This window comes from Micropterus dolomieu, linkage group LG09 (genome assembly GCF_021292245.1).
Source record: "Micropterus dolomieu isolate WLL.071019.BEF.003 ecotype Adirondacks linkage group LG09, ASM2129224v1, whole genome shotgun sequence".
In the NCBI taxonomy this organism is placed as follows: Eukaryota; Metazoa; Chordata; class Actinopteri; order Centrarchiformes; family Centrarchidae; genus Micropterus; species Micropterus dolomieu.
The window spans coordinates 10,079,383-10,094,490 of NC_060158.1; the positions used below are offsets into that span (position 1 = coordinate 10,079,383).

The following is a 15,108-nucleotide window of genomic DNA, read 5'->3' on the forward strand; positions in this document are numbered from 1 at the left end:
GCCAGTTTCCCTGCGAAATCATCCTGCATAGGACTCTCTCTCCACGGTAAGAGTCTTGCCAAGACTCTGTCCCCTCTCGATTGTCTTCTCAAAGACGGGACTCCAACGCTTTTTGGCCCAGGGCAGAGTGTGGTTTCAGCGGCAGCTGCGACAACAGCGGAACTTGATTTTTTTTCACAGATTATGTGTCCCATGTACTGAGTGTGACAGTACATGAGACAATTTGACAGTTTCACCAATGCCAAAAGGCTATTTTTATCAAATTTTTCCGGCTAAATAATGGACTCAATTTATATCAAATAGTAACTTTACGTATATGCCCATGCAGAACTGACTGATCAGTAAGAAATCTCCCCCTTAGTTACTGCTTTCTATGGTTCTTTCACAGCACATAGTTTACAATGACAACTGGTGACCAATTAACCACTTGAAATTCATGTTATTTTTGAAATAATTAGTCTTTCATTTTTTTAAGCAGATTTAATGAATTATAGCAGCCTAGCTAAAATTAGCTCCGTGGGTTGGTCGAAAACTTTTGTTTCCAGGTGACTAATTTATAAACAAGAATCTTGTAATTTTACAATTTCGCTACAAATGACAGCTAGTTACAGTCTTAGAGTTAAGTGGGTTAAGTATAATAAGTACTGTTATTCCAGTATATCATAGCCATGTTTGGCTGCTTTACTTACATACATGTTCGTATTTTCCCAGTTTCACTGTAAATGCTGCAAGAGGCTTTGAGAATGAGGTCTTACTGATGAGTTTGAGAAATGTAAGGCTATCTTGGATCATGTTGGCGTGGGTTGCTGGAATTTAAACAAATCCAATACAGAACAAGACAGCTATGCTAGCATTAGCTTATACTCTGCTAGCATCCAAGTCTTCCACACAGTGCGACACGGTGGATGTGACTCGTAATGGGGGCTTTTTAATCCATTTCTCTCTTTTTCTTGTGTTTTTGGTTTTGGAAAGTCTTACCCAAATCAAATAAAGAGCATGTTGACTTCATGAACAAAAATAATTATTTTAGCATTGACTTTCACGTGGAGTGGCTGCACACTGAAAACTCCTGGGTTATTTCTTCAACCCATTTTCTGGGTTAGTTGTGTTGGGTTAAAATTATGGGTTATTTTTTCAGGGAGTAACCATTTTCTGAGTTATAGGGCTAATATTTTGACCCAATTCCTGGGTTGTTTGGGTTTCTGGGTTCTTTTTCGAAGAGTAACCCATGTTCTGGGTTATAGGGTTAGCTTTCTGTCTCTCAAATTCAAATTCAAATTAACTTTATTGGCATGAATGTATAGCAACCACCCCGTAGTTGTTCTGGAATTTCCTCACAACAGTCGTTTGAAATAACCGTTGCTTCGTGCTCTTGGCCTGTGCTTCTTCGGTGCAACTTCGTCATGTATTCAAGGTAAGCGAGTATTTTCAGTGTTGATGTAATGTAAACTTTTCTGTGTCCATGTGCCCGTTGCTAGTTTAGCACCATTTGTAAAAAAAATAAATCACCATGGCTTAGTTGCTACGTTGAGACTAGAGTTAGCCGTGGAAATTCTGTGGTTGCCACGTACATCTAACTATTTTAAAGTCCGTGTAAAGTCACACATGACATGATACAACCAATGTTTGAAGACTTTAAGCCTTAAGTTCAATCCAGTTATTGAATGTTGTCGAATGTTTGAGAGAGAATGTTTTTAAATAGGATTTAATTTAATGCAATAAAAATGTAAAAGTGCTTGACGTGTGTAATATTGTCACAGTCACCCCTAGTGTGTCTTCCTTTGTTCTGTTTTCCAGCCTCTCATCTGTTTCCATGGTTTCTGTCATTTAGTTCATCTGCTTCATCTGTGTTTTAACCCAGATCGCCAAAAATAACCTAACTTGGGTTACTGTGCCAGTATGCCTTATTTCAGAAAATAAAACTTTGTTTTACATTATATCTGTCACGGTGTGGTGCAGGCAGAAGAAGAAGAGGAGGAGAGTTAGGTTAATAATGTAGATAGTAAGCTAGTTAGCTTTTCAAGCTAACCACAGCAGCACAGAGAAGATAAACACAACATTTAATCCACTCTTTACACATTTACTTGTATTGTTGCTTGTATTTTGGGTTTTGGAAAGCCTGAAAAGTTAAGACGTGAAGAAATCCAAAGCTTTACAGGTTTAAGATGGCTAATTATGATTGCTTAATATGATTAAATAATTGCTGTTCAGGGAAGAGTGCAAATGAGTCAGTTTATTGTTCCCAGAAAACTAGACACAACACCTCACCTTCTAATTTCTACTTTGTATTTGTCTACATCAAGGCTTGTTTTTTTGTGTAGCTGTTCATAGAAGTGATGTGTAGGTTTAATTTTGCACACACAAGATTGCCCAGAGGTGGTGATTATCTCCCACTTAGTTTCCTTTGGACACAGTAACTGGCGCCCAAATTTTAGGACACCAGCAAAGTACGTCAACCAAAGACAAGCACTCCAAGAGATATTTGCACATGCTTTATATCTTGGTCAGTCTGGGTTATTCAAGGAGTTTGTTATCTTGGGTCTCCTTCATGCATTCGTTCACACTGCCCCTCTGCTCCCACACAGAGGGTCCAACTTTTAGTAGCCCCCTGCTATCACTCGATACATGCCCTGTATCAAACACACACACACACACACACACATGCAGGAGCATGCACATGGGAATGCGTGTGCATGATGCCGCTCATGCAGATACATCACATAGAAATATAAGCGAGGCAAAGATTTGGATGTTTTGGACTAAAGAGGAATGTTGAAGTGCGGCCAAATTCAGACAGCTGTGTCTCCCCAAATCAGAGATTTTAAAATGGACTGTCCATAACAAGGACTTGACCTTTGACCCAGAGCCTTTCAGCGCTGTATTTCCTCACTCTGTCTCTTCTTCTGGCCTAAGGATGAAGAAACATTCCTTCTTTCCCTGCTCATTGTTGGATGTCACTTTTTTTTTTCTTGACAACAGAAGGTGTGTGTGAAAGAAACATACGGTATTGTAAATAAAATGAATGAAGATAGGGACAGTGCATGTAATGGAGATATAGTGGAAGGATCAAAGACCGAAAATAAATCTCACCGGCAGAGATTTTTGCTATCGTTTTAATCTCACATTCACTTGGGTTCTGCTTTTTCTGAGTAACAATGATGGAACATTACTATTAATGTCAGTCAGTCAGTGGAAGCCTCAGAATGAAAAATAGTTCATCATTACACTAAAGTTATAATCCTCAAACTCCAAAAAGTCTCAAAAATTGTATGAATCCTTTAGATAAGCTGAAATTTGGTGATGTGGAATGACAAAGAAGTGAGTTTGCCAGACTCCCGGGCTTCCAACATCCGTTCAGTATGTGTACGTAATTAATTCCTGCAAATTAAATACCATTTAAATCCAGTGGATGAATGGCAGACTCCGCCACTGACAAAACCCACTACTGCATAGAGAGGTATCTGATAAATGTAAATACATGAAATAACTATAACAGAAAAGCCAGCCATAAATAATAACCAATATTAGGGACGATATAATGAAAATATTAAGGATTAAAACTTTAAGGTGCTTGGAAGACCTCCACCTCCATTGAAAAGAGGATAAAAACAAAAAGATATTACTTGTCATGATGGTTTTCTGTTGTCGGGGAGAGACAAAAGAAGTTAGACTATAAAAACACCTAGAAATATACCTCCCTGGTGTAATATAGCACCTGTCATTATACAGTATAGAAGGGAGTAGATTAGTTTCTCAGGAGTAGATAAATTAAATACACGTTTAAGTATTTTGTATCAACACAGGCAAAAAGGCAGGTCAAACACATGAGCCTCCAGTCAGAGTGCCTGTAAACCGATCCTCATAGTCTAAGCACATCCTCTGTGCTGGGGTCCCTTTTTTGCCAGGCACACACACACACACACATGTACACACTCATCCATGCACACATACTTGCATTCCTCTAAAGGCTCTGCAAGGGGCAGGCACAGAGTGTGCTGGAAGCTTGGAACTGTTCCTCAGAGTGAGCGTCTCTCTCACTCTTCCCAGTTGTTAAGTCAGAGAGCAGAGGAGGAAGGGAAGGCAGAGAGACCAGGGGAGGTCTGACGACACCATCCCAGCATGCCCGGCACCTATTTTAAATGCACAGATTGATAAATGCAAGCGCACAGTTTGGCTTTGAATTACTGGAGGAACGTCAAGATTCATAACAAGGCTGTCACTCTGCAAGACATGCGTGCATCTTTTCCTGCCAGGACAAAAACTTAGAGGAGCTTTGGAAACATTTCAATGCTGGAGGTCCAGTGTAAGGATGGATGATGCATGTTCCAGGCTAACGGTGTTCTTCACCGTATTCTGATCCAGCTAAACCAAAAAGGAGCAGCATAAAGATACAAGAACTTAATTCACCTGCAACTTTTATCCCAGGCTGATATGATGCTGTGGTACAACTTTGGCCACCACTTGCTCTCTCTGGCAGCACTTCTGGTGATTGTGAGCTGCGGAGGAGGAGAGCAGAGGAGAGGGACGGATAGCAGCAGCACCAGCAGCACAGGTGGTGGCAGCAGCGGCAGCAGCAGTAGCAGTAGCAGCAGTAGTGCAGGAAGTAGTAGTAATAATTACAACAACAGACGTTTTCATAAGATCCAGCATGGCCAGTGCACCTATACGTTCATCCTACCTGAGGAAGAGGGAGCCAGAGGGGGCTCCTGCAGGGAGGGGAAAGCTGGTAGCCCAACTACACACAGTAGCAACTCCCTCCAAAGAGACGCTCCGCCACCTGAGCCAGACATTCCCAGCCAGAAGATCCAGCAGCTCGAGCACATTATGGAGAATTACACTCAGTGGCTACAGAAGGTAAGGAGGGTGGTGTGCAGTTTCAATGCAGCGCTGACAAAGCTGACCAACAGAGTGGAACAAGAGTCCTTTTGCACCGAGCATCGACTGTTGGTTTGCTGTTTGACAGATTGAAAAAAGTATGCAGTTAAATTGTGCTGTTTTAATTAGATCCATGTTGGGTATTGGAGTGCATAACAACCCTGCATAAGACTGGATCTGTTTCTTTTGAAGTGGTCATGCTGTAGTATATTTTTGTGTCCGTGGGTGTGTGTGGTCTCTTCAGAGTGTCTGTTTGTGGCTTCACAAGATAACTTGTTTTTGTTTGTGGATGAGGCTCTCAGACTAAAACACTGCCGTGTTTGCTGTTTTGTCATAGTTGATGCATTGTTTGTAAAAAGTGTTTGTCAGTAGGAGAGCTTATGTGCTTTCAGAGTTTCTGAATGATGCTACGTGACCAGTTTGAAACTGGTAGCCAATTTGCAGAATGGCTGTATTTCTTCAAACAAAGATTTTATCAGACAACAAAAAAATGTGTATTTAAATTGTAGAAGCCAGAATAAGCAACACAATTTATATTAACCCCAATATGCTGTTTTGTAACTGTATATTATCTGAGTTGAACTTTTTGTTCTGGATGTCACACAGCAGTCTGATTTTAAAGCCACAGACATCTTGGACCATTGAATCTCGCCGCTTCGTATCCGTCCAGCAAACCTTTTTTCCCTGAGTAAACTACCCTTTGAGTAATTTCCACAGATGTCCAGTTGAGTTGCGCAGAGCGTCGGTCATAGAGCAGAGGTAGTTATATGTCAGTCACCCATTGTTCTCCAGTGGGCTGTCTCTTTAATGGCAGGAAGTCAGAGAGAGCCCCAGAGACACTCAAAGGAGGAAGAGACAGGGAAAGAGAAGGCTCCCTTTATTTATGCAAGTCAAGGATGTGTGAGTATAACTTCAAATCCAGACTTGTGTAAAACAAAAAACATCTATGAACTTTTTGATCTTTCTATAGAATAAAATAAACACAATCCTCATTTGTATTGAGCTGATATGATATTAAATAACTCCTATTTAAGTAGTCTTGAACAACTAAATTACCATTTATTTATTGAACCACTGAGCTGTTTACACAATTTAAACAAGGTTCTACTGTAATGTTAATGAGCTGCAAATTCTGAGGCCATCACTGATATGGCTTGGCAGGCACTCTGCTTTTCTAAGCTTTGAGACTTTGTGTCTCCAAAGAGACCGAAACTATCTCTCAGAATTGAATATCTGAGTCATAAAAAACAAACTTCCAAATTAAGCATAAGCGGGCCTCCTGCTCATCGACTTTCCACAATATTGTTATTCTGAAATAAGATTAGCAGGTCCAATCTGTGATTAATTGCTTAAAGCTAATGGTTTAATTTTTGTCCAGAAAACAGTCTGGTGTAGCACAAAGCAAAGGCATGCAAGTACAACACCTGATGGATTTGATGGATTGCAGTTGAACCCAGAGTCTATTCATTAGCAATCAGCGTGTCCTCCCAAAACCGTCTGGGCTACTCTGCTGTGTGCCTGCTTTTCATTTACAGTCAGAAAGTATACTTTTCACTCCTCAGGTTGGAGGAAATAGTCATTCCTCATCAATTTTCCAGGCGTTGGTCACAGTATGTTACAGCGAGATGTTGATTGAGTCTGTAATTAGGGAGGTATAGTGTTGGAGGCTACTCCCCCTCCTTCTCTTTCTAAACCACAGGGCAGATATAAATATGTCAGAATCCAAAAGAAATATTATATAAGAGGGATTTTGAGCTTACGGGTTAGAATCTGTGAAATATCATCTTATCGTTGGACTGTCTATCAGTGATTTTATCTCAATTTAAGAGGAATTTACTGTATATCGTGTATGTCAAGGTTAAAAACATGGTGTACTGCAAATTTTACAAAGCTGCATGTGTAGATTCACCTTATGATTTTATTTTTTATTTATCTTATGAAGAAAAAATAGCAAGATAATAAAAAAACAAAAAACTTCACAGTTTAGATGGCTGAACACCAATATGCGCTCAATTAACATAATATAACCCTGCACCTTTTATTGATGAATTTCTACAACCATTCTTATTTGGGTCTGAAGACCTGTGTGTGTTTCTGTAGGGCTCCCAAAAGCAATCCATGTGTCAAGAAAGGCCAGGGGTGAAATAACACTGGCTTTATCTTTGCTCAGTGGACCTCATCCGTCTGTGATAGTACAAGTGATACTATAAAAACATAGCGGCAGTGTTGGTAGACTGAAGGTTTGACTAATGAGACGGCTAAAGTAACTTTCTCCTCAGATGCAAAAAGGGGAGCATGTGAAAATGTTTGCCATCGCACCCATAAAAGATGATTTTGTATTGTAAAAATCCCTTATTGGCATGGTTATATTATGTAATAATTAGTGGATTATATTTTAAAATGTGTGACCAGCAGAATTAAAATAAATTCCCCGGATGTATGTCATTGTAAAAATAAGTGAAAGATCAGCACGAGAAAGGAACTGCAGTAAGCGTTTCAGAAGGGACACTTAAACACACAGTGGTAATTCAGCCTAATTACACTGCATGGGGGGGACATGGGGATGCAGTTAACATTTTTCATTGGACAGAAGATTAAGTGTCCCGGCCAGTCTATCTATCTCAATCACACCGGCGTTTTTTCCTGCTTGTCTAAGCGAAAGCTCACCCTGATGTTGCTCCAGCCAGCCTTGATGAAAGAGACGGACCGAGAGACCATTCCAGATAGCACTCCTGTGCCTGCGTTCTCAGTCCAGTGTGGGGGGGTAGACAAAGAGAGTGATGCAGCAAACAGCTGCTGGGGAAGCATTTTAAGTCTGAGATCTTTCCTTCCTCAACCCAGGGTATATGGACCCTGATAACATTCCTGACCAGTCAAAGGTGGCGTGTGTTTGTCCAAGGTTTACTTCCTTGGCCTGCCTGGAAAGGCAAGGAGTCTCGGACAAGCTTGGCTCTGATCTCAGAGAGAAAACGCAACAGGAAAAGTTACTTAACACAATATTAATTTTTGTTGTGTAGCACCTTTCTTAACAGAACATGGTGCTTTGCAAAATGTCTGAAAACCAAAGAACATGCAGCAGAAAAATAATCGATTAATGCTGTGCGATTTTGGGCTGTCCCAGAAAAAAGTTGTCAATCATCAGAGAAATCAATCAAAAATAGTGGTCTTAGATTGTACTGGGAGACAGCTTTGTTAACCAAAGACAGGCTACATCACAATTCTGACTGAAGGTCAGACATTTAGTACCAAAAGCCAAAAATCCACAATGGTATTGCTGCTACGACCCATGTTTACAAACCCGCCAATCAAAATAACACATGAAATACACTGGGAGGCTAGCAAAATGCTAATGCAATTTTTTAAAATCAAACTCAGTTAGTAAAAATCTGCGTTACATTGTCGATTTATAGAAGAGCCATCCTTATGTTTGTTGAGAGGAAATTGAGAAGATCAGTACCACACGTACTATGGAGCTGGAGCCAAGAGACTGTGAGCTTAGCAGGAGCAATGAGTCCTGAAGAGACCGCAACTTGTTCTTCAACTTCGTTTTTTGTATGGATTGAATAAATTAACTATAAAGTGCTTTGTCCTTTGTGAGCTTTAAATGTGCTGGCAAAATGTTTTACCTTTGTAGCTAGCTGTTTTCCCTTCTCTGACTTTTTTATGCTAAGCTAAGCTTACTGCCTCCTGGCAGCGGCTTTATATTTATAGACAGATATGAGAGTGGTATCAAACTTCTCATCTAACTCTTGGCAATAAAGCAAATAATGTAATTCCTGTTCCTTTAAAATAATTTATTAAAATCATCAGATGGATTCTGAAACTCACATTGGTAGTTTTTGTTAGAATTTTTTCAATACTAGCGCAGTTTCCACACCTGAGTTTCACTCTCAATACCACTTTCCATACCTGTTAAATTAATATCTTACTTTAAGAAATTCAAATTTTTTTATTAGACAGGAAGTCACACTTCTTATGTTCTGAAGTACAAACCAGAGCAATTTAGAATTTAAAACCAAATTTCGGTATTTGATAGTTTTCGACACATTTCAGTCAGAACCAAAAGAGTATTGAGTTTGAAACAAAGCTTTACTCAGAGGTAGCAAAGGGACTAATGAACAGATTGGTGTGTTATAGGTCATCCATTATAGTGCCAGTTAATTTAGTTGGTGGGATTTTGGTGGGCTGAAGGGCAATGAGGATCAGTCTCTTGCTGGAAATATGAAAAATAATGGGTTAATCTAAGATAAAGAAAAGGCTGTAAAAAGTAGATGAAGCACACATCTCACAGAACATTTGAGAATATCCTTTGTACTTCTACTCCAGTATTTCAAGGGGCGACGAAAATTTGGCACTGATAGAAGTTTAGCAAGCCAAATTTAGTTTCTCCTCTTGGGAGTGAAAGTAATAGATCTTCTCATTTCCCTCCTGGTGGAGACAGTAGAAAGTGGTTGAAAGCAGTGTTTCTTGAGAAGGATGCACTGTGCCAAACTAAGCTGTTGAATAAACGGAGGGGGGAAATTATCGACTGTGTTTTATCCCTGTGAAATTCCCATCATTCTGCCTCTCGACGAACATCACTGTGCTGCATAAACAGTGGTTTAAAAGGATATACCGACATGTGGGCAGCAGCTTGTTTCTCTTCCATACTGGGAGTTCATACGAGAAAGGGTGTATATGTTTCTCTACTTAGTGCTATCAGAGGGCCACACAGCATGCCTGGGGATCCAAGCAGAAACCTATCTATTTTAGGGGTGACTGCCTCTATGAGAGTTTATTTTCATTGATAATATGGGCCAAAATTAACAATCGAATGATGCAGAAAGACTAGGAAATGCTCAGAGGAATAAAAAGCTCTTCCTTCCTGACCCCAACACTTGTAAAAAGGAAACCATAGAAGTTGCTGAAATACACTGCAATAACAGCTTCCAAAAGTTAGATTTGTTGTCTCCGCCGCACATACACTATGACTGGAGTAAAAAAGAAACAGAGCTTTCTGCTTTGCATGTCATGGGAATGAGGGAAAAACATTACGGCCATGCCGCAGTATTTCCACATGGATGTGAAAACGGAGCCCAACACTGTAAATGTTCCTGATTTTCAGGAAAGGGGGCATTTAGTAGTTTTGTCACGCTCAATACGGCAAGCCACTTTGTTTTGAGACCCCCTTTTCCCAGAAATCAAATTTCAGTGCAGCTGCCGGTGGCCCCAAACATGCTGGAAGTTTTGAAATTGGGCAGACAGGTATTGTACGTCCATTTAAAGATCAATGAATGAAGCAGTAAATTTCTTGGTCATTTCTCTGTGTCTTAAATCTGTCTAGTTTACGTTACTGTAGGTATGTGGTTCCTTTTATATCACTCATTTGAGTGAATGGCTCTCTTGTGGGTACTTTATATGGGATTTATTTTGTTTTAATTACAAAGTTATACATTTGGCTAAATGCATTCAGGATTTATGATATCCCCTTCATCGTAGCTAGCTTGTAGCTTGGCACCCACTGGTGCATCTGTAGAATAAATTGAGCGCTTCCTCTGATAGTTTGTGTTTCCATGTGCCCTCGAGTATATTCTCCCCGTAATGGCGCCAATCTTTCTTCATTTGGTTTCGTTATTGTGAGTGCTCTGCAGTGTGTCACTCCAGCATGGATCTGTGATCTGTTTAAACCGGCATAAATAGGTTTTTTCGGCCACTTGGAGACAGCGCTAAACACAAAATTACATACATATTACATTACTATACATTTTATCACCTTATAACAGACATGGAGCAACGTTAGCATTCACTTTTGAGTCTTGTCTCGGGCTCGCTGATGAATGTGTTGAATTTGCTCTCTTTTTAGCTGTAGTCTGGTCTCAACCAACAACAACTTAAAAGTTAACAAGGATAGTTTATCAGAGTGAGGCTGAACCACAGCAGCTGCAAGACATTAAAACGCTTGGTAGAGCTGTTACCTTATAATTATCTGTGGGTTCGTCATTACAAGCTGCCTTCTTCACACACATGAGGTGATTTGATCCATTATTACACTAATATAAAAATATTGATTATAGCAGCTTTAACGCATTTATGAATGAGAGTGCTCTGGAGTGTGTTACTAAGGAATGGACTTGATATTAGCATATTTTATTCAACAGTGGCATTTAAATATTTTCCTCTAAAATGGCTGAAACAAGAGCAAAAGCTTTTTCAAAAGAATGAGTATAAATAATATTATTTTGGGCAGGCAAGTGGAAGTCATTAGTTCTGAGAGTGTAAGTTATGGTCAGAAGAGTTGCCAAAAGCACAAGGTTCATGGCTGTATCTCTGCCACAGCTAAGGCTGAGTGATTATGAACCAAATATGAGATAGTAATAGCTTAGATAGAGCGAAGCATTGGGCATTATAGTCAATCTGAGTGCGCAGTTAGCGGGCAAGCAATGTGGCGTTATCACAGCCTGCAGCAAATCACAACTGTGTTTGAACTTATTTCAGTCGTAGAACCGACTGTTATCTTTGTTGTATTTTGGTTTTATAATGACTCTTGATAAACAGAGCAGATGATAATATTACTCACCCGTATCTACTGCTATTTATTTTCCTCCAGACTTCAGGTTCATTTGGGTTGTGCGCTGTAAATCAAGGCTTGATGAAGGTCAAGGGAACTGAAACGGCATTGAAAAACAAAACTCCGTTGGAGAATTTGAGCTGCTCGCAATGCATACCGCAGGATGTCTACACAGTGTGAATTTACGATAATGTGTCAGTCACTTTTTTTTTAAAGCTGCTTTATTTCCAGGAAAAGATAACCCTGACAAAACATGCATGTCTTGTATTGCTGATTCTGGCAGGGAACAGGAGAATAAAAAATTACAATACACTGCATGTGCTCTCTCTACACGCCTCATTTTATGTTGATCCAATTTTAAAGTTTAGCTGTTTGATCCTCTTGTATGTGACAATTGCTAATCCCAAAGTTAATTCTATAAAGTCTGTGAAGTGAGGAGAAAAATTCCTGAAGCCTCCCCACATGCTGCCTCTGAGGCCGACTCTCCCCGCAGCGTGTCTTTGACTCTCCCCGACAGATGTTGCTTTTTGAGAGGATATCTTTGTCTGTCAGCGCCGGGGAGCCTTCCAGAGGTTCCAGAGGACAGAACTGTTTCACCTTTCTTGGAGTTCAGCCCCGTGTTGCTATGGTTCCAAATTGAGGAAACAAAAGAATCACAATCAGATGGTTGAAAGAGATGCTAGAGTGTAAAAAAGAAAAAGGGCTGTGGAATCAGTCACACTTGTGGAAAACTGATGACAGGAAGCAAGTAAAGGTGAAAAGACAGAAAGAAGGAGATAAGGACAGAGCGTAAGATACTGGGTGAATGATAAACAGTTTCATTCCCTCGCAGTGTGTGCCAAATAGATCTTCAAATGACTAATAGTTGGTTCCATTGTTTTTGTTTTGTCCTTGTGGATTGGAGCCACTTGTTCTTAAAGCCTCCATGACACATCCAGGAATAAATTATATATTTAATCTTTTTTTGTTGTGCTTTGGGAGCAGAGCTGGTTGGTGAATATTGTGTTTTTTTGTGATTTATTAACTTACAATTTGAGACCCACACCCACCGTGTACTATCTCGATAGTACACGGTCTGGAGCTATTCAGAATGGCAGGCTGATTACAACACGTCTCTGTTTTCTGTGGAGGGTTTGGACAATTGAACTGGTCTGCTTCTAAGTTTTTCTGTGAAGTGCTGTGATTGGTGTAACAACTCGTACAGCCTGCGCATGGACACAAATTCACACTTAAAAACACAATATATATATACGCACATGCAGACCCCATATACACCCTCGAATCTGTGTTTGTGTTTTGAAAACACGCTCCTAACCGTGTCCAGAGCTGTGTTTGCCTCGTCTGGGACCAGAGCCAGGCTTCTCACATTCCGCACAATACCAGGGCCGGTTACCAGTTGGCACAGAGACTACAGACATGAAGGGGAGAAACAGTAAAGTGGGATACCCCTTGACATTTTGTATTCCCACTGTCCGAAAATAACACCCTCAAAACATAGTAGGCCCTACAGTACAAGTCAAAAGTCCTCATAAAATCAGTTACATTGTTGACCTTTGACCACATTTCTTTAACTTTGTCTTGTTGCCCTAATTAGCTGATGGAAAACACCTGCCGCACACCATATGTGTGGCATGCTTTGATAAAGATTCAGACTAGGGATGCACCAATCCCACTTTCTCCTGGCTGGCACTGATTTCAATACCTACACTCAGGGTATCAGCTGATAGTGGTAATGTATTTACTTTTTCGATTTAAAATCAGTATACCTCATTGTGTGGAAACTGGCGTGAGGTCATTCTTCAGTGAGTAAGATAACACGAGGTGGTAACACGTTACTTATGTAAGCATGCTGTGTGACGGAATTTCACACACCAACAGTCTTTTTAGGAAGATTTTAGAACAAAATTTAAACGCCCTATTTGCAGGTTTGCGACTCAAATCAAAAGATACTACCACCAAGAGAATGCACACCGATACAATTTTCAGTATTCATAAAACATAACGTTTCCAGAATCTATTACTACCTAGTTATCAGGACATCAACAGGAGGGAATTTGCATGGCAGATGATCCATGTAAAACTAGATAAAGCCTATCTGGTAAAGTTATGTAACCTATAATTTTAACTTAAGTTAAAAAGACTACAGCTGTGTAGCGCACAGAAGCCGTTGCCATGGTTACTCTCCATAGAGCGCCTGCCGTTTACTCGCCGAGCGCGTGTCTCCCTGTCTGATCACCGGAGGGAAGAGCAACCCCGCGGGGCCAAGCGACTGCGTTGTTATTTTAAGAAAGTTCCTAAGACCGACAACTTCCCCAGTACTAATCAGCATGCAGTGTGTAGCTATCCACTTTGTTATAGCATTTGTTCACCTGGCTTGCTTTTGTAAATTCTGTTGCAACTTTATAATAAATCTGGCCAGTAACTTCTCTGTTTAAGCCTGAATAAATAGATTTTGGCCACTTGGGGTCAGCAAAACATGGGAAATATGGGAAAGTTCCTTATTTACAAATTCAGCAGGTGCGACATTAGCTTACATTTGTTCAACAGTCACTGTGCTTTCAGTTCTGTTTTGGAGTCAAAAACTCAGTTTTCACTGAAAACACCCTGCTGCTAAATGAAAACAACACTAAATCGAAATAGCAAAGTTGCTGATTGTTAAACCATAACAATAAGCCGAAAGATAATTTTTGATTGAATCATTTAAGTAGTTTTAAAGCAAAACATGTACTGGTTGTACTGGTTCCAGTTCCTCAGATGTGAATGTTTACATGTCTTTGTCTTCTATGACTGTAACACTGAATATCTTTGGGTTTGTGGCTGTTAGACTGATCAATCGATAATGAAAATCACTGCTTGTGTAATTACAGGACAACAACGCTACAGTATTTTTTACACGCGTTTATTTTTGATGATGACTTCCTGCCTGACAATAGCTGAAATAAAATGGGATGAGGTGCAGCAGAAGCAAGTTTTTCTCTCCAACACTTCTCTACATAGAGCTCAGGGGAACTAGGAGATTATAATCAGTGGGTTTGTCACTAATGTTGATAATATAAAAATATCAACTTTAAGGTCATTATTTAAGGTTTAAGGTGTCACTGCTGATCGAGTTTCCAAACAAATACATCACTTATTCTGAGCTACATACATGATTGTTAATATAAAAATGGTATGAACCTTAGTTTCCTTGATTAAGCTTCAGGTAACACTGCTACATTTACCATTTAGTTACAAGGATAAACATTTTATAGCAATAGTCTCAATATTCATATTGTTGCGTTTGACATTGCATCAAACTGTTCCCTGCAGGGCACACTGACAGAACCAGTTAAACATGATCGGTGCTGATCATTATTTGCTAGAAATTACAGTATGTGATCTTTAGTAAAGGAAGCTGGTTAACCCCAAATGGTGTCATGAAAGCTGCTTTCAGGAGAGGGGATGCAAGCATTCTGCCTGACTTAAAACTAATGTGACAACCGCATAACATAAAAAAGAGTAATATGAGTGTGCACCCTCCAAGGAGTCATGAAAGAAATACTCAACTCGAGCTATTAAGTTTCTTTGTAAGGTGAGTAAATTACTGTAGGTTCGAAAGGTGGCTGTAAAATTTAATTGTTTTGTGGTCTAATCTTTAGTTTGTTCACAATTGATTTTAACAGTGACACGTGTTTTATTTTATTTTA

The 15,108-nt window shown here is 39.8% G+C and overlaps 1 protein-coding gene and 1 long non-coding RNA gene across 2 annotated transcripts in view; both read left to right on the forward strand.

Annotated features, from left to right (window-relative positions):
• The first annotated feature begins 1,357 nt into the window (after positions 1-1,357).
• On the forward strand, positions 1,358-1,937 carry LOC123976955. Its single transcript, XR_006826476.1, has 2 exons — positions 1,358-1,414; positions 1,798-1,937. It is a non-coding gene; the product is annotated as an uncharacterized LOC123976955 (long non-coding RNA).
• A 2,100-nt stretch (positions 1,938-4,037) lies between these two features.
• The window catches only part of angpt1 (angiopoietin 1), a 75,549-nt gene continuing 64,478 nt past the window's right edge, over positions 4,038-15,108 (forward strand). The window contains exon 1 of the mRNA XM_046059378.1: positions 4,038-4,854. Coding sequence (XP_045915334.1) covers positions 4,432-4,854 — 423 coding nt within the window. The 5' untranslated portion in view covers positions 4,038-4,431. The remainder of the gene's footprint in view (positions 4,855-15,108) is intronic.